This window comes from Betta splendens, chromosome 9, assembly GCF_900634795.4.
Source record: "Betta splendens chromosome 9, fBetSpl5.4, whole genome shotgun sequence".
Classification (NCBI taxonomy): Eukaryota; Metazoa; Chordata; class Actinopteri; order Anabantiformes; family Osphronemidae; genus Betta; species Betta splendens.
Window position 1 is genome coordinate 19,877,535 of NC_040889.2, and position 27,010 is coordinate 19,904,544.

At 47.0% G+C, this 27,010-nt stretch overlaps 1 protein-coding gene and 1 long non-coding RNA gene across 19 annotated transcripts in view; one reads left to right on the plus strand and one right to left on the minus strand.

Moving 5' to 3' along the window:
* The window catches only part of mef2cb (myocyte enhancer factor 2cb), a 62,884-nt gene extending 44,963 nt beyond the window's left edge, over positions 1-17,921 (plus strand). For 2 of the 18 annotated variants that reach the window (XM_055512035.1, XM_055512036.1), the window contains exons 4-11: positions 4,521-4,664; positions 4,845-4,982; positions 7,033-7,222; positions 7,833-7,880; positions 11,965-12,137; positions 13,391-13,520; positions 13,850-13,985; positions 14,263-17,921. In XM_055512035.1, coding sequence (XP_055368010.1) covers positions 4,521-4,664; positions 4,845-4,982; positions 7,033-7,222; positions 7,833-7,880; positions 11,965-12,137; positions 13,391-13,520; positions 13,850-13,985; positions 14,263-14,611 — 1,308 coding nt within the window. In that variant the 3' untranslated portion in view covers positions 14,612-17,921. Of the gene's footprint in view, positions 1-4,520; positions 4,665-4,844; positions 4,983-7,032; positions 7,223-7,832; positions 7,881-11,964; positions 12,138-13,390; positions 13,521-13,849; positions 13,990-14,262 lie in introns of those variants that run through there. The other 16 variants (XM_055512040.1, XM_055512038.1, XM_055512041.1 and 13 more) reach the window with 16 other exon arrangements.
* A 6,878-nt stretch (positions 17,922-24,799) lies between these two features.
* Positions 24,800-26,750, minus strand: LOC121202465 (uncharacterized). The gene is made up of 2 exons (XR_005898095.1): positions 25,801-26,750; positions 24,800-25,439 (listed from the first exon to the last, which is right to left on the minus strand). It is a non-coding gene; the product is annotated as an uncharacterized LOC121202465 (long non-coding RNA).
* Positions 26,751-27,010: the final 260 nt, after the last annotated feature.

A 27,010-nucleotide genomic window follows, 5' to 3' on the forward strand; every position in this document is an offset into this window, starting at 1 on the left:
CCCCAATGGCTCCCTCACATATATACACACGACGCAGCCATCATCCACGGGCATGCCCCTCGACATGGTCCTGGCATGTTCAAACCACGCTTCGTGAAACTGTGGCCTTCTTGCCTTTGGTCTGCCATCTGCTTCCAATAAGCTAAGCCAGCCTGATCCCTCTGATGTTTCCTTCCACTCTGAGAGGCAGAGAGCAGAGAGAGACAGAGCGAGCGAGCGAGTGAGGGGTAGATAGAAAAACGAGAGCAAGGAAGAATGAAGCCAGAGAAACATAGAAATAAGGAGAATGAGAGCACATCTCCCGCTATTAGCCCACATAGGTTGGGTATATTAGCACATTGAGCCATATTGCTGTTTTGCAATAACACAGATCCTCCCATTGTTGTCAAGGCATCCTCCCTTGCCACCTTTATGATCAAACCGATCTATATCTTAGATTTAGAGCAGTATACTTCATATTCCTTTAAGCCTTTTGAACATTATATTAATGAAAAAAAGTATTTTCAGTAATTGTAGCTCCGAGCTTTAAATGACATTTTAAAACCCAACGTGAGACGTTTTTTGCTTCAGTCGGGTTTAGGGTATCGTGATTCAGTGGATCAGTTTCCATAAACCTATTCGTCAAGTGAACCTTTACCAGCGTTCTAAAGGCATGTGTGTGGTTTGTAGGATGACAGAAATGATGATCAGTCTCTCAACTGAATGTGTGACAAACAGAGACTGAGCTCTGCACTGTACAATAACACAGCATGTATTGATGCTTTTGCTTTGGGGTTGTCTGTCAGAAAGCTGCTCCCCTGGTACCGCGTACAGTAGTTTGTGTATTCTTAAGACCAGTCTTGGAAAATATATAAAGGGCCGATTATAAATGGACTGTTTTTTTGCACTCATGCTGTCAGCTGTTGTGTTGAAAGCACTGAGAAACATCCACTGGCCTGGCTGTCGCCAGTAGCCATAAACACAATATTGAATGTGTCATAGCCTTAAGCCACTGCCAAGATAACTGTAAAGGGGAATGGTCAGCAGTAAAGCGCCTTCCAAACACAACCCATCAACCAGCCAGAGTCTATCAGAAATGAAGATGTACCCATTAAGCCAACAATGTTTTGACTCAGCTTCTGTTGATGTGCAGCAGCATTGCAGAAAATGAGGGGAAGAGGGGTGGCGAGTCAGATACAGACTGAGCAGCAGACTGAGGCGGAAAGATGAGGGGCAGAAAGACAGATAGAGGCACGGAGAGGGTGCGCGGGGTGGCAGAATGCCGAGCAGACGGATCCTGGTATGGCAGGAGCTCTGGGCAGGCATCAGCTGTCCCTCGCAGACTCCCTGGGGCCACCCGAAATTCACACCCAAATACCCTCCACGCTTTTTCTCAGAAGCCCCATGAAGTTAACACCCACACGGCAAACAATGAAACCAGCACACAGTCACCGAGCCAGGCGTTTACCCCGCGTTACTCGTGCCCACGTCGCCCGGGCCCCTTCGCGCTCGCCGCCGTCCGGTCCGGGCCACCGTGGCCGATCGTGCCGAGCCGAGGGGGTGAGACGGGGGCGTCTAAGTATGTGGGACGCGTCTATGCTGCGCCCGCGCCGCCGCGCAGGCCGTGTGACGAGTCGAGTCACGAGGGAGCATCGTGAAGAAGGAGTTTAATTAGGAGCAAGCCTCCAAAGGGGCCACAGAGAAAGACTCTGAGCCAGGCGAGCATACGCAGCTTTTTTGCAGCCTTCCCTATCTGTCATACTCCGTCTCTCCCACATAAGCTGGAGTCATTTTGTGTAGCGTGCCCCGTTAATAGACAGCGATGCTAGACGCTGGAGTCGGTTTTTGCTCTGTAGCTTTGTTCCGTCTCTTTTGTAAATGTCCTTTTCGTTTTTTTTTTTCAGTATAGAGACGTGTCTGACCCTCTTAAAGACTTGGAAATTTGAATAGTTAAGAAAATTTGATTATGATTATATGATTCTGTTAATAAAAACATGCAACAACTCAGGGTTGCTGGGCAGCGAGGTGGAGCGACCGAGAGACACGTCCTTCTATGGCTACGTGAGGACTCCAGCAGATCCCATTGGTTGCTGGGTTGTGTGTCAGGCTTTGGCAACAGGTGTGATGGCATTGAGCAGGTGGACATAACTGGGATGAGTGGCATAGCGTCCCGAGCTGCACCCTTAAAGTCCTGAGCCTCAGTGGAAAGCTAAGTCTGGACCACATGCTTCAAAGTCATATAACAGGCACACAGCGGCACCCTGCACCCCTTCGACCCCCCCCATCAGACCACCAGCTCGGCCGCCCCATATGGGTATCACCTTCAGCCCAGCCCTCCCACCAGTACCCCACTGCCAGCCCTCCCAGAATGGAAGCGAATCTTTCATGCACGCTGTGCTGCTGGCGGTAGGTGGTGGAAATCTATGCAAGGAGGAGAAGTTGTTTCTTTTTTCTTCCGTGCATCCTCATGTGAACAAAAAAGGCCAGCGGTTCAGCGCTTGTCAGTTCGATATGATGCATCGCTAAGGCCAGGATGAAACTACACAGAAGAAATACCGAAAGTTTTATATCTCACGCCGTTGCCAAAAAAGACAGCGTGCTAAACCTCCGCGACCCCTTTGTTCAACCACCTCAGATGGAGCAAGAGTGCCTGATTCACCGCAGGTCTGTTAGAAGTCAGATCTCCTGCATCGCCTTGGATGATTTGTTTGGTGCGATATCCTGAAGACTGTCAAAGATGTGAGAGACGCTTTCAAATCCAGAATTCCAGATTTCCACTCTGGGGGCCAAGTGAGGATTCGGAGAGAGAGGAGGAGAGCCAGCGAATGTTGACACGCTTACAGTAGCTGCCTCGCCACGAGACGCCTCAGGAATCAAACAGTTATCACACACACAAAAGGAGCCCTCTAAGTTCACTAAAACCACACTCAAAACAGGCCTTTGTTGTGCTGACATGAGAGATGACTGGATTGTTATTTGTTTTCTAAGCAGGCAGATCGCTCCCTGTCACTTCTGCTGGTGCTTGTGATGGAGTAGCTAGCGCTCGTATCTCTATTCGCTCATGAGTGAGTACTGACGGAGACAAACAAATGAGAGGAAGAAGTTCACCGAGATTAACTTATCTTAGGATCTATCTTCCTCCTTTTCTCCTGCTCAGTCTCTCATTCTTTTTTTTTTTTCTCGACGCTAACACCCACTCCTGCACACCCACACAAGCGCGTACAAACACAGACTCATTCCCCTCTTTCCCCTCCCACACACACACACACACACACACACACACACACACACACACACACACACACACACACACACACACACACACACACACACACACACACACACACAAACCGGTAGACGCATACGCACAATACATCACATCCAGCGAAAGGCACACGCACACTTGATCAGCATCAAATACAGGGTGTGCTAAAGTAAATTTAATTACGTCTGTCTGATATGGAGCTTCAGATGAAAGTAGGAGAGCGCAGTGTGGAGCGAAGACTGCACAGACAGGAGCAGGCCCGTGATATTCCTCCTGTAGACTAATCTCCCTTTATTAAAGCCAGGAGGAGGGGGGGGTAGTAGTGAAAGGGGGTTGGAGAGGAAGGGATGCCTTTGAAGAGATCTCTAACTGTCAGCTACTGTACTTTTCTTCGCTCCCACACTGTCTTTTGTGTCTCACTTTACAAGGCAATTGAACGTACAGCAGCACCTATCGGCACGAGCCCGCTCGCTCGCTCAACCGCTCGCTCGCTCCAGCGAACGGGCCCTCATGCTATCACACGCGCTAATGCGCTCTGAAACGTATCCCTGTTGTTATGGTTGTCAACAATATCTAAAAAAGGACAGAGGCAGCTCTCTGCGGTCCTCCCTCCCTCTCACGCCTCTCTTTGTCTGCGTCTCTCCCACTCGGAGGGAGTGGTGTGCGAGCGGGAGAGCGCCTTTTCTGCTGTTCTGGACCCTCCAACAGGGGCAGGTGGCCATCAGGTGGCCAAACCAGAAACTACCACACCATCTACTGTATTATAAGAGTATTCCACGACCCGCTGAGGGATACGGTTGTAAATTCTGTTTAGCTTTTATGACTTTTTTTTTCCTTTCCTGTGTAATTATGCGGTTGCGTAGTCCTATGATTTGTCATTTGGTCGGGAGCGTGATCATTATGTCTTGTTATTCGATGTGATTGCATTTTTCTGGGGCCCTCGTGGATGTTTAGCAGCGTGTTTACTTGTTCGCGAAGCAACCAGTGTATCCTTGCGTCGCCCCATGTTGATGAAGCGTTGAATGAGGCCTGCCAATGAGATTAGTCGGGACAGCTGGAGTACTTCCTCCTCTCACATAAAGAATTGGTTCTTTACTTGAAATAAACCGAGTGCTTAATTTGGGGAAATCTTGGGGTTTTGTCAAACTTTGTCTAGTTGGACTCTCGTGTCTGACCTCACCATTCATCAGCGTTTGTCCTTCCCAAGTGATGCACCTGGGTCGCTGGTCCTTACCCCAAGCCCTTCAACTGTGTTGTGTGACTGCTCTGTTTGCAGACATTGAGAAAGAAGGGCCTAAACGGCTGTGACAGCCCAGATCCCGACGCCGACGACTCAGTCGGCCACAGCCCCGAGTCAGAGGACAAGTACAGGAAAATAAACGAGGACATTGATCTGATGATCAGCAGACAGAGACTGTGTGTAAGTACCTCTCATTGAAACCTGAACCTTCCTCTCACCTTTCTTTCCTCTCTTTTCCTCCCCCCTCCCCCACCCCCCTATGCTTCCTGTCTCCTCGTTCACGTCATCTGTTCCCACCGTCCGTCTCCCCCTTCGTCTGTGTGTCCTTCCGTCCATCTCTGTGATTGTGGGACCTGGCAGGCATTGAGCAAGAAGGAGAACAAAGGCGGCGAGAGCCCGGAGCTCGAGTCTGCTCTTATCCTCACCCCACGCACTGAGGAGAAATACAAACAGATTAACGAGGAGTTTGATCACATGATTAAAAGTCATAAGATACCTGTAAGTACTGGGTTGACGCTGCACCGCTTTCTCAGCTGGCTAACAAATTGCTGAGTGGCCAGAGCTAACCCGGCTAACCGCCATTGTTTGCCTCCAGACTAAAAACATAAATTGAAAGTGAGAATAGGAGTAGAGAGGGATTCTATTGTATACAGTAAAATAATTACTGCACTTGGATTTTTCTTGATTACAGTTGTTGAAGGCTCCTTTCATTTGGCTCTAGCCCATAACTAGCAGCCATCATTGTTGTAGTAATTGCAGACTTTCTCTCTTGACAAATTTTACCCTGACTGGACTGCCACCTTGAACCTGCTACCCACAATGCCTTGCCTGGCCCTCTGGGGAGGTGTGGTCTGCATGTGCCTTTCCTTTTCCTGCAACAAAACACAATGCTCAGTCACACGCGACAGCAAGGACAGACGCGCTAAATGACAGAACTCAGTTGTCTCGCCTCGGTTCTGAAGCAATCAAGGGCAAAAGCATCTGTTTAAACATGTCAACTGCTAAATTTATATTATGTAGTATTTCAAAATCACATAAAATCAGTAGTGCTGCCTAAGCAAGGAGAGATGTGGTTAGGAGGAAGGCCAGGGGGGTTGGTGAGCTGGTGCGGCATTGCAGGGTGGGGTGGGTTTGGGATCGGAGCTGGGTGGGGATGGGGGTGGAACGGCGGGGGTGGCGGTGCTGGTGGTGGGGATGGGGGGAGGGTGGGCGGCTCTGAGCGCAACAAGTGGCAGTTCAGTGTGTGGTCAGGGTGGCTGCCAGGCACTGGGCCTCTGGATTGCAGGGGACTGTTGAGGGGACTGTGGGGAAAGGCAGGGGAGGAAGATGAGTAAAAACAGGAAGGATGGTACCAGTTGAAGGACAGCTTACTGCTGGGGCCCTTGCAACCAGCATTGGGCTCTGCAGCCACACCAGCAAGCGAAGAGAAGTCGCGAGGCGTAAGAACTCCAAGGAATGTGTTTTAAGGAAATGCAACGACCAGGACTGGAAGACATTTTATCTGTAGTTTTAAAATAATATTTTGCTTAAAAAATAGTAACAGTAGCAAATGGAAGAACCTTAAAGAGGACTGAAAAAAATTCTAAGGCACATGTAGCGGTTCGACGTAGGCTGCGTCACTGATGAGCTGAGACACATGGCAGCAATTGAGACGGCTATTTTCTACTTCCTAAAGCTAACATGTAGGATCAGCCACTTCCAGGGCGCTCCCAAGGTTAAGCCTCGCTGCCAAGGGACACGATAAACATGACAAACTAGATGCCTGGGGCCGGCGGCCTACCTCTGCTCATGTTCCTGCTGACTGATCTGAGCCCACCGCCTAAAAACACAAAGAAGAACATGCAGCATAGCTCCATGGGACACAGAAGTAAACGACTCCTAAACGCATTCGTTTGCCCGATCTTGAACATTCTTTTCCAGACAAAAAGGGCTGCAGACGTTTAAAGTGAGGCGAAGACAAGTTGAGTTATCTGCTTCTCTAGAAGCAGTTGGACGCCACTGGCCTTGTTCCCAGTAGACAATAGAGTTCTTATTTCCTTAATGTAATAAACCAGGAATATAGTGACCACAAAGCAACATTTTGCCTTCGCTATAACACATTACAGCCTCTTCCACAGTTGCCTACTTTACCTATGGCAAATGCTGTCAGTATTGCAAGCGCATATATCATGTTAGAAACTCAGCGAGGCGTTTTCTAGACACTTACCCTTTGTTTTTTGTGCAGCCTCTCCCTTTTCCATAATCATGCAATCTTCTATTTTTAGCCCTTGTTCTAAGAACTTGTGCTCTCTACCAATCATCTGTGCATGGCCGTCTATTGTTTGTTGTCCCTTTGTCCTTTGCAACTTGGCCATCTCTGTTGTTTTTGTGACAGTTCCTGGAGTAGGAGTGACCCAAGCAGTAAATGACTTGAACCTCCTCGGAGTTCCTGGAATATGTCTGGACTGTCCCGTCTTTTTCTCTTTCTCTGTTTACTCCTTTCTGACTGGTTGAAAATGAAACTTTAAACTCAAACCTTTGTTTTTTTTCCCCCCCTTGTGTTTCTCAGCAGGCTGTGCCCCCGTCAAACTACGACATGCCCGTGTCCATTCCCGTTAGCAACCAGAACAATCTCATTTACAGCCACCCCGGCGGCTCCATAGGCAACCACAACCTGTTGCCGTTGGCGCATCATGGCCTACAGAGAAACAGCATGTCCCCCGGAGTCACACACAGACCCCCCAGTGCAGGTAACACAGGTAGGGCCTCACCCGCACCCATCCATTCATCACTAGTCCTGCACATCTCAACATAATTCCACTTCCTGCTCGGTACTAGATTCAAATGAGCCTAATCTATGTTATATCCTAGCTCATAGCTCATTATTCAGGTCTTGTCTGGCCTTACTAGACATATTGGCATTGAGCTGCTTGTGACACGAGCAAATCAGGCCCGTCGGTTTCTCATTGTTGTCCAAAGTTTTTCTGTCCCTATAGTCTGGAGGCAGCTGCCCACAGCTTTACCCTGTCATTACAACTGGATGCTGGAAGGGCCAGCACAAACTAAATATGAGTTTTGGCGCTTTCAGCGTCCACACCAAACCGCACGCGACCGGGACCCTCCTACTCTTTCACCTCATACGGCTTAAAAATAATAATGTGTCATTTTTCTTGGATGCCACCATCATAAAGCGTCCAGTCGCATTATGTTGGCCGTTGTTCAGAGTCTTAAGGCTCGATCGGCGTATCGGTGCATGTGCAACGTCGTAATACACACAGTGGCCTGTGATTGAATTGAGCGCCCGGCGGCACAGTGGCCGTGAGCTGGGTGTCGGTCCTCTAATGGTTCTCTCTCTCTGCAATCCTTCAGGTGGCCTCATGGGCGCTGACCTCACCACTGGCGCAGGCACCAGTGCGGGTAAGAATGGCCTTCTCTTTTCACACACTAACACACGTGCAACAGACATGGCACCCACTCACCCACTCCAGGCCATAAAATGCATGACTAATAGGAACCCAAACCCAAATGGAGATTTTGTCCATGATGTGTTGATGTTAGTGGTCGTGGAGTTCATCTGGGAATGTTTGCCCAGTGCTGGGGCTGTGACACATCCTGCCTGTGTTTGTCTATAAAACAGTATAACAGAAATAAAATAAACCCCACACTGAAGCAGCAGAGTGACTGATGGACAATTAGACCAGATCAATGTACAGTTCAGTTTATTTTTTTTGAAGACACTTTCATGGGGATTTGGATGTAAATTTAAAGCGACAACACGCATGGCAGGCAAAACTGCTACACAGTAACTGCTATCATATGTCTGCAACCAAAACGATCCAGTGTTTGGAGTGGTTTACCATGCCGTAATGGTCCCGGGTGGAGCGGAGCAACTCGTGGAGTAGGAACATGTGTAAGAAATCTTGTGTGTTAGCTTCTGTGTGTCAATGGATTTGTCCCCGAGGACGCGAGGCAGAGAAGCTCCTATTTTAAGGGTTAAGTCTTACAGTAAAAATGGAGAATGGGGCAGGTCAGTGGGGCACAGCTGGGCAGCTGAGTCTGGCCCCCGGGGCTCCCTGAAGGGGTGAGCGCCTGGTTTCACTGTCTGGTCACCCATCAAACACACAGGCGCACACACACAACGCACAACAGGGCCGCTTGTTGTGGCGTGTGTTCTGTCGACGGCGCGCTTCAAATGTAGCCTTTGTGCTGCCACGCCGGGGGAACAGAGGCGCTCTGTGAGAGCGCCGCGTCGCTCGGCAGCGGTGAAAAACACGACGCGGGGCGAGAGAGAGAGAGAGAGTCATGTGGGAGCTAAAAGATTCCATTCAAAGCTCCTCTTAAGTCTCATCTAGGGGGAGAGAGGACGGGCCCATGGGGGGGAAACCCCAGTGATGAATATCCACCGATGCTGGAAGCATGCGCGCACAGATGCAAGTATTCTGTGAATTTGGTCGGCCATTTTAATGATGCTCCTCCGAGTGTCTCGGTGTGAGACGGACCAGCCACTGTGGCACCACGAAGGCTCTCGCCCTGAGTTCTGATAAGTCGACCCGACCCCTAACGTCTGTTTCCGACAGGCACGTGAAGATGGCGCCTCCTTTGTGCGTCAGACGTCACGCTTTTACTGTAGGAGCTTGAAAACTCACCCACGCGACGTGAGCGTTTACTACAAGTCTCCGGTGGTTAAGAACATTTTGGAAGTTCTCTCAAGTCTTCGGGACGTAGTCACGTCCTGCATCGACAGGTTTTTTTTACAGTTGTAAGAGTCCAGTTGTGAAAAGTACAGGATCATTTGCAGCTTCGTAAACTGTTGCCTAGGAACACTCGACGTGACTGAACTCACTCGATGTAATATGTAGAAATTACCCTAGAGACTTTCTTTTTATTGCTGCATTAACGCCAATATGCACTATGTCTTAATCATATCTGGGGATAATCCTCGGGATTTGGCACGTAAATGTAACTGAAGCACAGTCTTTTTGGTTTATCCTGCGCAAATATGCTGCACAAAACCCAGAAGTGTGCATAAATTCAAAATCACACAGAATCCCCAAGTAATTTCACTCCATAGCAAATATGGCTTTTGCTGAGATATAATGTGTCCTCTATGGACATGCTGTAGCAAATATGTGCGCGCATGTATGTGTTTGCTCATTTCTATACAGTATATGCTCAATCTGTCAACTCCACTGCTGGCTGGAGGAAAGCGCTCGGCGAGAACCAGAGTGAGAGAAACATGATGATGAGAACTGGACCAGGGCCTCAGCCTGTGAAAACCTCCCGCCTCCCTTCGAGCAATCAGGTTCCCGTCATGTGCGCTGTGCTTCCCGACCAGAATCTCCTCTCACCTCCATCACGCGCCACTTAGTGCCTCAAAACAAATTGAGGCATCGTTGGTCGAAATCAGATGCAGGCGCTCAAAGTTCAAAATATCAGACATGCGTTTCAAGCTTGGCAGCACTTCACACCAACAGTGTGTGTGTGTGTGTGTGTGTGTGTGTGTGTGTGTGTGTGTGTGTGTGTGTGTGTGTGTGTGTGTGTGACTATTGAGTTCAGTTGGAGAATTTGGGGTTGAATGCACATTTGGCCAAACCGCAAGGGAAGAGTGTGTGAGCATGGAGAATAGAACGGAGAGCGCCTGTTAGACCACAACAGGACATTAGAAATTTGTTCAGTAACAGTTAAATGTTTAACCACGCCTCTTGTTTTTGTAAGTGTGTGTGTGTGTGTGTGTGTGTGTGTGTGTGTGTGTGTGTGTGTGTGTGTGTGTGTGTGTGTGTGTGTGTGTGTGAGAGAGAGAGAGATAGGGAAAAAGACAGCATGAACACCCTAGGGGGCTCTTGTCAAGTGCATGGGGCTCTAACTGTGGCCTCTATGAAGTCAAGTGGCATTTGTTGAGCTTTTTACCTAAAAGATGACCCCTCTCCCCCACACACACACACACACACACACGCACACAGTTTATCTGAATCTCAGATCAGATGCTGCTCTCCACGTGTGACAAGACACACTCCTGCTTTTAAATTTGGCACTTCCTCTAAACGGTTGACGCCAGCCTGTGCCGCAGCTCCACCGCGCACAGAAGCCCTACAGGAACGCGCAACGTCTCTCGCCCGCGTCCGACGCGGCTGTCGAGCCGACGTGCTGCCCTCGAACGCAACTTTCTCGAAAAAAAAAAAAAAAATCAGAGCGATCGAGCCGCAGAATGGAGAGATTTGAGTCACCGCTCTTGCTTCATTAGCTTAATTAGCGAGTGATTTTGCTTTTGAAGTGCTTAAGTACTGGCCTATGCCACTCATGATCACAGTCATCTAGCAGATAATTGACTGGACTGCAGCCATCTCTACAGGGTGGCAATACACAGATGTCTGATTAACTGTAACCAAGATGAAGTCCGTGTCATCTCGACCAAAGTGTGTATTAATATCTCTTCATAGCTCAGTCTCTTTTTATTCATCTGTACAGAAACACTGATGTACTTCCTGCTGGGTTATTTACTAAAGTGTGCGTATCTGCGGTGTGTGTGTACGCTTTATGTGTGTGTAAGGTCTCATTCATCCATCTCCACATGCACCCACTCCATCTCACAAAGGGCGAGCCATGAGAATGAGCGAGCGGGAAAACTGAAGAGGCAGCTGCCTCTTCGCTAATGTGAGACTGACACTGGAACTAAGAGGGTCCAATACAAAACACACACGTGCAGCTATAAGCGCGGCTCATGCACAAGCTGTCGCAAATGTGCACTCGGCGCCGCGACGGAACTGCTATAGAGAGGCACGCGCGAAATCATATAGGCCGCGTCGACTTATACGTCCTCGCGCGGCGCACGCTGGAGGAGAGGCACAAACGCGCGCTGATTTTCTGCCCGACGGCCCCGTTCTCTCTCACCGCTAGTGGTCGTTCGCTCTTCAGATTGTTCAAATTGAGCTTTTGAGACTTTTCATTTCCAAACAACAAAAAAAACCTCGCTCTCAAATTAAACAAAGATCAGCGAGGGAAATTGCCCAGGAAGACATCTGCGACTCATTTTCCCCCGGAGTATATGATTAGGAAATTCATTTATGTCTAACGTATAATTCCTGCCCGTCTTTCAAGTGGGAACGTCCACACAGTGGCCTGTGTTCTACCCCTTGGAAGGAGGAAGGAAAAGTAAGGGGAAAAACAGTCTGCGGGATTGGGTTAGAAACAAAGAGCGAGTTGCTCCGTGCTCACATGTTGCTAGGATTTCAGCGGGGAGAAGCTGAAGGGAACGCGGCCGCCTTTGTCCGGACGGGCCTCGCGCTTGGCTCTGACGGCCGATGGCGGCCGCTCGGCGCTCCGCGGCCTCGCTACCTGTAATTAAGTGCTTTTACGCCATTCCCGATCCAGGCGGGAACGCCGAAAAGTGTGATCCCTGTAGCTCCTAATTAGGCTTCCCACACCCACCGAACGCATGAAGCGGGTCCGATGGCCGCTCGTTAAACGTCCTCTCGTCTCTCTCTCTCTCTCCCCTCTCTCTCAGGAAACGGATACGGAAACCACCGCAACTCGCCCAGTCTGCTGGTCTCCCCGGGGGGCATGAACAAGAACATGCAGGCGAAGTCCCCCCCGCCGATTAACCTGGGCATGAACAACCGCAAGCCCGACCTGCGCGTGCTGATCCCACCTGGCGCCAAGAACAACATGCCCTCCATCGTGAGTGATCTCTCTGCCTGCGTCCTGGCATCGCTCCTCTCACCCTTTCTTTCCACTGCATCTTCCCACCCGCGGGCGTCTTCCGGGCCGATTTGCCGTTGTTTACGTTCCTCCCCGCGCTCCGTGCTGCTTTCATCTCTCCATATCAGACTTGGGTTGATAAGGTTAAGCCTGCGATAAGGAAAACGTGGCGTTTTCCTGTTTTGACAGCTTCTTAAAGCCTTACACTCATTTAACAAATTAGTTGTGGCCCAAGTCTGAAATGCTGTTGGATGTTTGTTTGTGAACATGGCACTGTGGCACCGGCGCAGACCCTGTCTTTCAGCTAGCTCTATTAGCTCTTCCCCTGTTCTGACCCGGTTGTCACCTCCCTTTGTGTCGGCTCGACCCTGCAGCAGCTCCATCCCTAGATCCACACTTAGCCACCGCTTGGATGTTCTCACGCGCACGGACTAATGTGAATGTGTCACCCTCCCCTTTTAATGCCGTCAGTCTGAGGATGTCGATCTGCTGTTGGTAAGTCAGGCTGCCACTCAACCAGAACTGACGTTTTCCAATCACTAAACAAAGAGTCCGAACCTCTTCGTTTGCATTCGCTTCCTGAGATCATCGCAACTAAACTCAACGGTGGCTCCAGGGGAACTTTTCTAGTTTCTGCTGCTGTGCGATCTTACTGGACAGCGCATGTTGCGAGGGCGCACAGTGCCCTCCAGTGGCGCGTCGGAATTAAAGCAGCCCGGCCCCTTCATGCATGTCCCCTCCTCTGTTCCTGTCTTTTTGCCTTCACACCTGCACATACAGCCCACTGTAGCGCCACACACCTACAGCTCACAGCGTTTATTACCCATAATGAGGGCCAACTAAAGACTGTACTGTCATTTCAAATCAAACCGCCATTATTTCCTGCCAAACCCTCCCCTCTGCCACAGTGAAGTGCCTCTCCCTTGCTGTTGCTACCCTTGGTGTTGCCGTGGAGACCGATGATGTTACTATAGCGACAGCGGGCCCTCTGAAAGGGTGGTAAATGATAGGGTTGGCAGGGTTCAGCTGTGTCGCATGTCAAGTGATTAATTTCCCCAGAAGTTGGCATCACATTCATACGCTCAGCATCTGTTGAGTGGAAGGAATAAAATCAAACAAAAAAGAAAAAAAAAACTTTCTGGGGTTATTGCAGCTTTTTGTTTGTTTTGTCTGGGAGGGAATTTCGTGTTCTCAAGCTTTTTTCTTCTGTGTTTTCTCATCCCTCGTCACAGAACCAGAGAATAAACAACTCCCAGTCTGCCCAGTCACTGGCTACCCCGGTGGTATCAGTAGCAACTCCCACTCTACCAGGACAAGGCATGGGTGGTTATCCGTCTGCCATCTCTACTTCTTACGGTACTGGTATGTACGTCTGTGTGACATTTCAAACTCCATTAACATGTTTATTCTGTGTTACCTTGAAGAGAAATTTAAATCGGTCAATAATCAAATTTTAAATGTCTGACATCATTAAACTTTATGATATGGCTCATTTGAAGTTGTGTTCGTGCTGCCTTCAAAGCCCTCATCCCAGTTGTAAATGCCGTACTACAGTTCAGGAGCTATTGTCTCCTGCATCGCTGTCAAACTTTCTGTTTACTGGACGCCCGTCGTCCGTATCTCGGTCTGAACTTTTGCGGCGCAGCCTGTAATTTACGTCCTCCTCTTCCTCTCTCCACGTGTGCACGCAGAGTATTCCCTGAACAGCGCGGACCTGTCCTCCCTGTCTGGCTTCAACAGCGGCAGCTCCCTTCACCTGGGCTCCATGAGCGGGTGGCAACAGCAGCACCTTCAGAACATGCAGCACTCGGCGCTCGGTCAGCTCGGGTGAGTGAGGCGCGCTGTTGTTGTGCGACGCATGATGTAACACGGGACTGATGACTGATGCATACGTGGGTGTTTTTTTTTTGACACAAATCTAAGAGTTCTCCACCGTTTTCAACTTTCACTCGCAAGAACCAACACAAATATGTCGCCTCTCTGTTTTCACGGGCGCGCGTTTGTGCTCGCGTGCATGTTCGTGTGCGACAGACTGACTTTTAAAATCACTTTGTCTCTTCCTCTGTAACTCTGTAACCCCTTGCGTTTCCTCTCCTTCCAACAGAAATTGCTCTAGCTCTCACTTATGTCAGGGTTCAAATCTCTCCCTGCCCTCTGCTCAAAGCCTGCACATCAAGTCCGAACCTGTTTCTCCTCCTAGAGATCGCACCAGCAGCACGCCGGGGGGCTACGGCAGCGGCGTCCCCCCTCCCCAGAACCCCTCGTCCCGCCAGGACTCGGGACGCTCCCCCGTCGATAGCCTGAGCAGTTGTAGCAGCTCCCACGAGGGCAGCGACCGCGACGAGCACAGGAACGAGTTCCACTCGCCTCTGGGACTGGTGCGGCCCGCGCTGGACGAGCGCGAGAGCCCCTCCATCAAGCGGGTGCGTCTGTCCGAAGGATGGGCCACATGATGGCCCTGTGCCCCCCCGCCCCCCACCCAGCAGTGACCCGAGATGCCCTGAGATCCCACCCACGCAGCGTTACGATAGACCCCCCCCCCCTTCCTCCGCCTCTCACCCGATACCATGAGTCACTCACCGCCCGACTCCATCGCCGCTCTCCTTTTATCACTTCAACGCTGAAGGAGCGAAAAGGGACGACCCTTTTCCAAACCCTCTTTGTAATTTTTGATTTTCTTTTGTTTCCTTTTGCTGAGTGTGTGTGTGTGCGTGTGTGTGTGCTAAACATATTGACATTATATAAACCAGTGGGGTGTTGTGATGGGGCTTTGGGAGGGTGCGTGTTTTGGGGATGGGATCAGGGGGTGTTTTTCTTGGGGAACTATGCATAAATTGTATTGTGTGTGCATAAAAAGAAATCACATATGCATATATCTTTACACGTGCTTGTATGTGTACATATATGCATATCAACAAATAAACAAAAAAAATTGTCAGGTACTCTGTTTCATAAAACGTACTTACAATTTGCCTCAGCGATATATCAGTGACTAGAGACAAACAAAAAAAACAAGAAAAAAAAACATTATCATGAGAGTGAGTGTGTACAGTGGCAAACACCTTAGCACTTGAGTTGGACAGACAATACATGTGTACAGTGTCAGTTTCATTTCTATATACCTTCTCTGCAGTTCTCCCTTGCAAAAATGTGTGTTAACATTAGATGATGTCATGTTGCAGGTTCAACGTATTTATGTAAATAGAGGGGTCAAGGGTCGAAGGGCAGGGGTCGAAAGTTGCCAGACATTACAAGATTTATTTAGTCATTAAATGAAAAGCTATTATGCAACATTTGGAGGATTGTACAGGTAAACTGGCAAATCCAATTGTAGACGTGTGGAACCTTTTGAGGACGTGAGCGCTCCCCGTGGCGAACGGCGCCGAGCGAGGACCACCCTTTGATCTGAGAGCTATGTTAGTGTAATCAAGAAAACTCTGGATCTAGTATTAACTACTCAGTATTAATAAAAGTAAAAAAGGAAAAATAAAAAAAAAAACAATTGTACGATACACTTGCTTATATTTTCATATGAAAGGAATCCAATGCAAAGCATTTTTGTGGCTTTTTGTAGTTTCTATAAGCCAGAATGTGTTTTTTGATAGCTTTGCTAATAAGAGATGGATAGTTCGCCCAGAGGGGAAATGTCAGGGCTTCAAAGCCGTAAGCCATGAAAACAAACTGAGATCCAATGCTTTGCTGAACTGTTTTATCTTTGTAGAGGTTTGTTTTTAAACGTGTATTTCTAATTATATATAATAATGGTAATATTAAGAATCTTTAAAAAAAAATCTGTGAAATTAACATGCTTGTGTATAGCTTTCTAATATATAAATATATATAATAATGATTTTTGTTGGTTTCATAGTGGAGTTTCTATGTGCAGTTGCACATGTTGTCTGGTTTGTTTCATTTGAGCCCTGAATGATGCTGTTCAGGGGTGTATTTAGTCTAACCTTAAAAACCAGCTGGGAAGCATTGCCAGGCTTTGTGTGACGGGAAGGACGGGCCTTAATGTCTGTTGGTGGAAAATGTCACGAGACTGGAACTGGGGATGTTAATACATGACATACACGACTGTCGCACTGATGAGGAAAAATGACTGACCCCCAGTCCTTCATGTCACCCTTACCCCTAATGCTCTCATCTCTTGCGTTTAATCTCATAAGACATGTTTTGTCGTGCTTTTTCTTTTTTTTTACTCCTCAAATCCTCACCACAGTCTCGCTCCGCCCTGGCCCAGTCGCCACAATCTCTCTTTTTATCTAACCTGATTGTGAAGCCCCTTGTGATTAATTATCCCCCACCGTTTGCAAGTCTAATCCGATTGCGCGTCGTCCTGTGACTCCTCATGTTCCACTCTCCAGAACAGGGTTCCACGTCATCCACCGCGCGTCACCAACTGTTCAGCATCAGATACTCGAGGATAAACTGATCACGCTGGTATATGGGAGAAGCACAAGTGTTTATTTTAGATAAATAGCTGTTCTGATTTCCTCTTTTTTAAACAACAGAATTAGCCACATATCTCTCTGCCTCCCACTCCCGTATCTGCTGTCATTTAAGTGTTGATATTTCTATGTGCATATTTCATGCAGGTTCACATTGTTGTTACTGTATACAGTCTGTGTAGTCGAACAGGGGCAGAGCCTCTTTAATGGTGTTCTTCTCTCTTTCTCTCTCTTTTTTTATAATTCAATACAAAAAGGCTGAGAAAAAAAATAAACATGATGTTTCAGGCAGTATAAATGTGGAGAAACCAAAGCCAGTGGCATTTCTATGTTGTAAAGTCAACTTTTATTTTCACATTCATTTATGGTTTTTGCAAGCATTGAAACAATACAATAAAAGAATTTGCTCAAATGTACAATTGGTTTCACATTTCAATCAAATGTAGCGTTACCTCAAGTTGCACTGTCAGCGCCAGCTGCAGGTCATTCTGTGGCGAGAGGTCACAGGCCAGAACGTGTTTTTCAGGATCAACACAACCGTTCAGGTCTGATCATGTGATCAATGCCCCTTACTATACAAATGGTCTACTCAGTTATTATTTGTTCTGATGGGTGATTAAACTGCTGTAGTTCGGACAATAATTTGAACCAAAGACATGGATAAAAACAATTGTCTTTTTTTCTTTGTTTTATTTCATTTTGTTTTGTTTTTTCTGTAAATCTGCAGCCATTATTTTTCATCTTCTGTTGATTAGTTGTTGATCTCTGTCATTATTATAATAGACTAAGTGTTGGTACCTCAAATCTGACCCAAGCAGTACCTCAGCTGATGTTTTCATAAGTCACTTTTGGTGCAAAGGGGAGACCATACACCTGTACAGCCATGTGAAGTAACATGCCATTGCTTACAGTCCCAGCGTTCCCATGGGATTCTCTGTTGCTCCACCGTCTTTGTGGTTTATTTAAGTTGTATTCAAAAGCTTAAAAGGAATAAAAAAAGACTATTATGTTAAAATGCTTCAAAAGTCAGTCTGTAGTATCAATGTAGCTTGTATAAACCTGGAAAAGGTGGAGGTTTGAAACTAATGTTTTCTGGAGCGCGCGAGCGGCTTTCAGCGGCATAAGCTGGCCTTTGTCGCCACTTGAGACTAAGATGGTATTAAATTAAATTCACATCTGTGTAACTCAAGGGACTTGATTCAGCTGTATGTAGTGAAAACGTATGGGGATGAAATGAAAGTGTCCTCTGTTGGAGGGAAAGGCTATTTGTATTTTGCAGAGATTTCAGTAAAGTTACTGGCTTTCTTAGTTACCCTGGTGTCACTTGGTGTGGTTTCATTGTGTTTCTCTTGTTTCTGCACGCATCCCGACAGAGAGACAAACAAACTCAGCAAAAGAAAACAAGCCAAATACACCGACATGATAACGTTTGCAGCCAGTGGTAGCTTTTGAATTAGAAGACAATATGAAATTAACGACGATAAAACAGTCATTTACACATTTGCTTCCTTCCCTTCATTGTAAAACAAACAAACACAAACGTTAACGTGAACGACCTTTATTATTTGCTTTAGGCAAAGGTTTATGTCTCTTCAGAATACAGTAGCAACATTGCATTCGTACGTCCATCAGTTCAAAAACGGTGCAAACACAGTGTGGATCTCTCACAAACGCGTTTTAGAGGCCTGCGGTCCTCTTCATTCCTCAGCGACGGGGAGGAGGAGAAACATTCACCTCCTTCGGTGAAACTAATAGTTGCCTTTTATCTTTTTATGATTTCCGGCAACAAATAATAATTAAAAAATAATTTTGAACATTGTGGACTTTTCTTATTTCCAAATCATGCGTATTAAGGCAGCGAATGGCGCACGTGACTTCTGAAAACAACAGCCACGCGATTATTATTAGACGTTGATGATGGTGATGGTGTGATTGTAGTACGTCTTTTGCACGACTACACCTCTGATGAATACGAGACTCATTTCATCCCCGCTGCGCTTTGCTGCGTCTTTCTTTTGGCCATGAGAGGTTTCCGTCATATAGAGATACAACAAGAAAGCAAACGAAAATACACGTGTCCTCACAGAGACGCGTTTAACCTACGTATTAAGCTAATTTTACGCAGCCTAATGATCATGTTTACAATTATGGTATTATTTTCGTTAGAATTTTGAATTTGTGGGCTGGCGTCGTTTGGAAATATCAGGCTCATGTCGCCAAAAGGTCTGGGTTTCAAATCAATGCTCCGTCAAACAGACCGAGCTTGAAATCAACAAACATTAATCTGTTAAGCTATTTCAGGTCTATCACAAGTAGCTGTTTAGAAACTCCGGGAGAAATGTGACGTCTTTATCCCAAATAGCTCCATCAGATATATTTTGTGATTTTAATACGCATGCGTTAATCTACAGCGAAAGATTATTGTAGAAAGAAAGATAGAAAGGTTATGTTTTGAATAGGAAACTAAATCAGGCCACTGTCTTAACTCTGCTCCGTTTTCCACTTATGCCTTTGTAAAAATGTAAAATAATAATACTGAAAAAAATAATTGTAAATTGCCGTTTTATTTTATTTTGTGGATTAAATTCGATCTGTGTTTAAAATAATCAATAGTTTAAATCTGTAAAATATGTATAGAGGTGATTTTAGATGTAATCTAGAACAGACGCGTCATGACACGTTGTTATTACACAGAATAATAAACAGCCTGTAATAGAGCTTTTTAACGAGCCCCTCAAGCCGGTTGGTTTGCTTTAATCACCAACAGTCGAGTAATAATCGCATTATTTCTGTGCATTTTCCCAGGTTTTATCTAACGCTACGTCCCATCGAGTCAAAAACCGCTGTGATGGTTTAAGGTGTTAAAGCCATTAAATATTCACAGGACGAAATCACTGTAGACACAAAAGAAATGTGTGTCAGAAATTATCTATTCATATTTGCATAGAAGCTCAAAAAAATAAAAACGGCTGTATCAAAACAAAGCTCGACAATAAACGTAAAACCAAGAGGGGGGTCACAGAAATTTGCCTACAAAGCTTTACGAATAAAGAAAAACCGAAATATTAATATTATAGTAACAGTTTATAAAATTAGACGCCATATAAATTTACAGCCAATAGAATGTTTTCTGGTGAAACATGTGTTTCGCTTTTAATATCATTTCGTCTGCATCCGCCGTATTAGTCATGTCTCCAAATTAAAGTGAGGTAAAACATCTCATATGATTCTTCACTCTGTTTTTATTCTGCCTGTGCGCGAACGTTTCCTCACAAATGAATTCACGTGTTTCACAGTGCAGAGGTGACGGCGCGTGAAGATTCTCTCCGAGACAATCCCCCAACGCACCACTAGATGTCACCATTTAGCCGCCAAGCAGACACGCTCCCCGCCTTCATCCTCCTCATCCTCAGTCTCCCAAGCTGCTCGTGTAGTTCGACAGCACCTATATAAACCTGTGAGCTCATAACTGCCCCAGCAGCCTCCCTGTGCGGTCAGTGCCAGACTCTTCCGTCCGTCTGCACTTCAGCCACAGCTTTTTGTTTAGGGTGTGATTAAACGAAGAACAGCACAAAGAAATATAATGATATAATGTAATGTTATAAAAATAGGTTACTGGAAGTAATAATAATAATAATAATAATAATAATAATAATAATAATAATAATAATAATAATAATAATAATAATAATAATACAGTGTTGGAGACACCTTTTGAATTACAGGTAAGATGTAGGAAAAGAGCTTGTGTGGTTTCATTGCACGCGTCTAAACTTCGTTTTACGGCTTCATCTCTTCCTATCACAAACTATTAAAATCGGAGGATTCTCATTTTTTACGCAGCATATGAATTATTTCCTGTGGTGTTTGCGGAAGAGAATATTATAGCCAATATATTTTATTTGCTCGTATTAAAGTAAACATCCGCTTTTTAGTGGCGAATGGTTTGGCGCACAGCACTTCTCCATAAACGTTAAACAGCCGTGTCAGTAAAAGCGAAGGGGATGATTTTGATTGTCTCAGCTTTTAACCACATCTCGTTTATGGCTTCTCTAAAACAAGCATTTTCCCTTTCGTGCAGCACGCGCGGCCTGGCGGTTGTTTTATTACTAAACGCCGATAAGACCGTCGATTAATCCACAGGCACAGACGCTAATCCAGTGTCAACACACGTGTCTCTCATGTGCGTGATTCAGATGAGGATCAGAGAACAGAGCGACGGGCTGCTCTCCTCTGCTCACGTTACAGACACCGTGCACGGGCCAGCGGCGTTTAAAACGAAGCTCAGAGCAGATCCCAGGTGGCTTCGTCCCAAAAAAAAACAAGTGACGCGAACGAAGCACGATGAAGTTCGGCCGTATCCATACTTTCTAAAATGGAATTTTACCTGTCATTAAAAACAAAATCCATCTTTATTGATACTTAAAGTTCAATTGTGCCTATAGCAAAAAGCCACAATGCTGATCCTGGGCTAATTAGAGAAACTATGGACCAACTTCGTTTCGTGGAGTAAAGATGTGTTTAACCTTTTAATGATTGGCAAGAAAAAAAGTCTCTCGGGCACCAGTGATGTAAACGTGGCTCCCGTGGATCACTGCTCCGTTCCCATGAACTTGCATCTCACTCTTTTACAACAAGCTATGAGTAAACGTTGCGTTTTTAGCGTTAGGGGCTCAGCATAGGTGGGGAGACGGACTCCCGTGGCTTTGAATGTCTTTACGCGCAGCCCGCCTGACCACTGGTGTTGAGCCACGAGCAGTTTAAGAGCAAGGTTCAATGACGAGGGGAGTCGCCTCTCGGGGCTGCGTCCGCTCTGGCCGCTGTGGCGCAAAGTTTGTCCTCCTGGAAAAAACCGTCCCGTCAACATGAGAGAGAGCAACGAAGAGCGAGCACCGGCAGCTGCGGCGGCGCGATTGGATTTTTTTTTTTTTTGTTAATTGGAGGTAAGTTGAAGCACTTAATTTAAGACGGCACGAGATCACAAAGAGGCGCCAAGTGTGCACGTTGACACGTTAACGCGCTAAAGCAGCGAATGGCTGCTTTAATATAAACATCGGTGGATTGGAATTTGCGTCATGTGAGAGCTGGAAGTAAACGTCGTGGCGCACTGCACTTGCCCGGGCGCGCTCTCGTCCATACGAGCACTGCGCGCATGCACGGGCACCGAGAAGACAGCCCGAGCAATTGTTGCCTAAATGCCACCGCTGCGTCACCGGATTTCTCACAAACTGGGCAGGAGACTTTTCGGTTATTAGTTTTCGCTCGGACCGCGTCAGTGCCTCGCGTTGGTAAAAACAGCAGCTCCTCGGCGCTGCGTCCGCATCCCCTCCATTGTTTGCCCCGCACAAAGCTCTTTGTTCATGCATGTATGAGTATTCAAAGGATATCGACGATTTACATCATTAAGATTAAAGATCTGACCAAATTCCGGAGACCACGGCGCCGATTTTGAGCGTCACTGAGCTCAACGTCGTATTATGTTGCAACGTAAATGTGGAATTTGATATTTTAGGTAATAAACGTCATCGCTGTAAAATACTAAACATGCGTCGTAAACTACGCCGGAAAAAAACGACCAAATCAGAAGAATGTAATGCAAATCTAACCACTGAATATGCATCAATATTGAAAATAATACGCACACCAGAGCCAACGGCGTCGGAGATTTGAGAATGGCAGAGCGGCTCGTCTCATTACGCATGGGCGGTTTTTCCACGCAGGAGCCACGGTTCCCCTTCTCTTCGTGCCTCCCTTCTGTCCCGTTCTCATTAACGAAGCCTCTTGGAGGAAAAAAAAAAAGAGAAAACAAACAAACAAACAAGGCTATGTTGGCTTTCAAAGCGGCAATCAAACGCCCAAGAACTGGCTGGGGGGAAATTACTCCGACTGCGGCCGGGCGGACTATGTAGTAAGCGGGATTTGCATATTTTGATGCGCTAATTGCCTTAATGTATTTAAATATGGCTGCACGTAGCTGATATGCTTGTCTACGTCATTGAACGTGCCCTCGCCGTTAAGCTAAAACGTGAATACGGTTGATTCTAATGGATACGCCTGCAATTAGGCAAAGAAGGGGAGGAGGGGACGGGAGGTGATAAAAGAGGAGGGGAGGGGGGGGGGGGGGGGGGTGCTCCCTTTGCGTTTTGTTGTTGTCTTTTCAGTTACATTATGTTTTTTTGACATTTGGAAAAAGAAAGGGAATTTGTGGCGAGGAAAAATAATAGAACTGGGAGGCTGACAGTGACAGTGACACGGGGAAGTGGTGGCCGTGCACAGTAAGTTTTGCAGCAAATGTCGAGAATTATAATTCACGAGAATAAAATAAAGAATGTTATCTGCAGCCGGAGACACGGGTGTGTGGCACGAAAGTGACAAATAGGTCACCTCACCCTAACTTTCTGTGTGCGAGAAATCCAGCTATCATCTTTCTCTCCCCTTCTTTCTGCTGGGGTGTTAAGGTGTGTGTGTGTGTGTGTGTGTGTGTGTGTGTGTGTGTGTGTGTGTGTGTGTGTGTGTGTGTGTTTTATAAGATTATCTTTTATCGGGCTGTACTGAGAACAATGTGACTTCACAAGTGTGTCCTATAGGTGATATCCAATCACACAATCAGTCCATTTTGAGTGAAGTTTTTTTTTAAGTGTCGTGCTTCCCTTTCTCTCCTCATCGCTGATCCCACTCTAGACTTACTTTGGGGATCGTACGTAACAAATAATTTCCCCTCTGTCTGGAAACCGGCAAATGCGTTCCGTTTGTCAAAGCGTGTTAGCGCTGCGCCTGCAGCAAATTCATTACCGCCCAACTGCGAGGCTCACTTCGTAACCTGGTCAGGGAGAAGGAGGGAGAGGTCCACGCCAAAACCGCGAACAATGCTGCCTCAGTTCGTGCGTGCAACAAAAGAACCGAGGGAACTTGTTTGAATTTCAGAGCACGTCCTCCTCTCACACAGAAGGATGGACTTTACATCCTTTCCTCCTCCTCCTTCTCCTCCTCATCATCATCATCATCATCACCTCTTCCCTCCTCATCCCACCCCACCACCAACGGGGGGGAAGGAGGGGTGTGTGTGTGTGTGGGGGGGGGGGGACTTGCACACTCTGAAAGCTCAACTGTGCGTGCACTTTTCTATTTGGTGCTCGTAGACGTTATGGGAAAGTTGTCTCTCTCCCTCTCCCCGTCACTCCCTCCTTCTCCTCCTGCGACCATCATGTGCTTGGATATGCTCGTGCCGTACACAGAGCAGCTGTAGCACGCCGAAAGTAGTCTACTTAGCGGCAATTTTGAAGTGATGCACCCCCCACCCACCCAAATAATACGGCTGGGACATGTGAGGGGAACATATACCACTTCACGGTACATACGGACCCAAATGAACGCCGCCGTTCTTCTCCTGCTTGGGACGCTTTTTCCCCCGAGCGATCGCAGTGGTTTGATTCACCTTTAGGAAGTAAGTGCAACTTTTGTGCCAGTTTTATTGGGCTGCGTATAGTGTATCCTGTGCGTAAAGGTTCCCCTGCGCGCACAAGTCAGATAGAGACGGATAGATAGGAAACGGGTGTTCTGTGTTTCTGCTGTGTTGGTGAGTTGAGCTGATGCGAACTGAGGCGTTTTTTTTTTTTTGTGAAGTCCTATCTATATGGACGGAAATGTGAAGTTTGTGACCATAAATGTTTCCTCACACACTTTCAGACGCGATCGCTCGATTCTATTTAGACGCTACTGTGTATATTCCATCCACGATTCTGAATCAGCCACATGTAAAATATGTTTAATAATTATTACGTTAATGCCCTGCTTTTTATAGCTTCACTCCTTAGAGTCAGTGCTTTGATCCACTCCACAGAGCGTCCGTGCTCCGCGCTGGCTCTGTGGGAAACTCTCAGGAAATCTTGTTAAAACCGGGCAGTTGACAAAATACCTTTTATTGGCGTTATTACCATTATTATTAAAGCAGCACTGTCTCTGTGAGCTAGTGTGAACTAACGTGCGAATCTGAGTGAGAAGTGAGCCTCCGCAGTCGATGTGTGTGAGATCATTACAGAGAGGGAGACGGAAAAGAAAGCCCGGTTTACAAATTCATTGCAAATCCCCAAAAGACGAATAGGATTTTTAAAGGAAATGTTTGAACATGTGTTTATACTCAAGTAAAAGTTTACTTTAAATTGGATAAATAACTCCATCATAACCGTCACATAATGTCTTAAAACAAAGCTTTTATTGTTCTTTTACGCACAAAAACAGCGTTTCTTCAAACAATAACCAGATACATAGACAAAATGAACTGTGCCTGTGATATTTGGACGTCTCAGCAGTGTATCACTGATCTTCACGGAAATGCATATGATTTGTAATTCCAGGGGAATCAGCAGGTTGTGTGTTTCAGAAGAAAAGTGCGGTGTAATTAAAGCATGGCCTCTGAGCGGGAGGCCCGTTTTGAAGCCTCCTTTACACTAATGAGGTGTGCTACGTAATGGTGATCCTAGCGATACGGACTTGGCCTTACAGTCGGCCGTGCCTCGCATCCACGCCACGGGGACAGACAGCTGAGGGACGTGAAGTGCGGCCGTGCATGCTGAGAAATAAGGAGCAGAGGCATATGCGGGGATTTAGCTTATTTGGCGTAACGCGGGTCCAGATCACGTGTTGCAGGTGTATTGAAACTGAAACATCAGAATTAGCACACAATGGGCCGCGGCTCTGAACTTTGAAGGGACAAGTTTGTAGTAATCCCTTAATGAAATGCACAGGCCCTGTGACTCACGTTGCTCCTCCTACCGACGAAACGAGAGCAAACTTGAGAGCTCGTTGTAAAAGCAGCCAGTGAATTGGACTCCTGTAGAAAAAAAAAATCTGATTATGCCATTGACAAATAATACGGTGCTAATTTGACACCGACTGATCTCCTCCTCCTGTCATGCGCCTACGTCCACGCTCGAGCTCTCGCGCGCACGTAGACACGCACGCACAATTGCTGCCACAAGCGAACTTTTTTTTTTTATCTTCAATGGGAAACGTTTTATGTTCCGAAATGGAACCAAAGTTGTGCATTCGGTGCCACGAACTGCCTGTGCGATCTGCAGCTGCGCGCTGCTGCGCATGAGCCATCGCATGTTCCCCAGCCTGCTATTGTCGACTCAGTTACAAAGCTTCTATATATTGACCCGTGTGTGCCGAGCTGCTGGTTAACTACTTACGTTTCTGTGGAAAAGTGAGCGGCTTGACATTGTGCGCGGCGCGGCGCGGCGCGTCGCGGCGCCTGTGCTTCATTCCGCGTGGGGCGACACCGCCAGCCTGCCCGAATACCATTGTAGTCTACGCTTCGGATGCGACGGTGACATAAAAAAAATACACACACGAGGCTATAGGGAGGACTTCGACGCAAAATCGAGAACGTGAGATCAATTTAAGACATATACAGCGGCGCCTTCGCGTGTGAGGAGCAAAAAGCAGCGCGAGCTGCGTGTTATCGCGTGGAGCAAATATAACCTGCAGAGAATAGACGGAGGATGCTGGCGCTCAGGCAGCTCCGGGATGTTCTTCTCATTAAGTTGCTTCGGGTTTTTTTTATTGTTTAATAGGTGCCGTTATTGGCCGCGTCTTCCAGTTAAAGCTGTTGAATCGCTCTCATTCTGTGTGAGAAAAAAAAAAAAGCATATGGTTTCTCGGCCATCCATTTTCATCCCTGTGTGAGAGAAGGCGTGCAGCCTGCTCGCTGCGAGGCGGACTTATTCCAGCGCGCGCTGTGTAATGGATGGAGATTGTGCATGGATAGGAGGGTGCATTTGCGATTTTTTTTTTCATGACATCACCGCAGTTACATTGTCGTGGTCCGAGGCCTTTGACCTCACCGGGGTTGGTCCATATTTTGGCCACCCCCAGCCCCCCCTAGCCTTCGGGGATGGCCCTTATTCCCCCACTCTTTTCAGACAGAGCGACCACGCAGCCTGAAGAACGGACCCTTTGGCTCAGAGTCACCAGCTATAGCTCTCCTTTAAGTAGGCTACGTTCTGGATGTGAACTGTGACAGCCTGACACTCTCTGGACAAAAAACAAGCTCCTGGCTTCATAATCCGAACCGTTTGCGTCGTAATTCCCTGTGCTGTTATTGCACTTTGCACAGGAAACTGGATTTCCTTCTCTTTCCCCTTTCTGCCGTGTTTCTTCTCCGCCGGCCGCACAGGATATCTATTGCTGCTGCCACGACGACTTAATAGAGGCGAAAGAACCTTTTGTGGGATTGAAGCTATTTGCATTGCAAATTAGGGCCCCGTGCAAGGATGACTGCACCTAACCCGCGATTTTCAAGGCCTCCTTCAACTCAGTAATATTGGTCGATGTCAAGTGAATATGACATTAACATTGGGATTATATATCGTTTTTTCGAAGAATTGCCACCTTTTTACA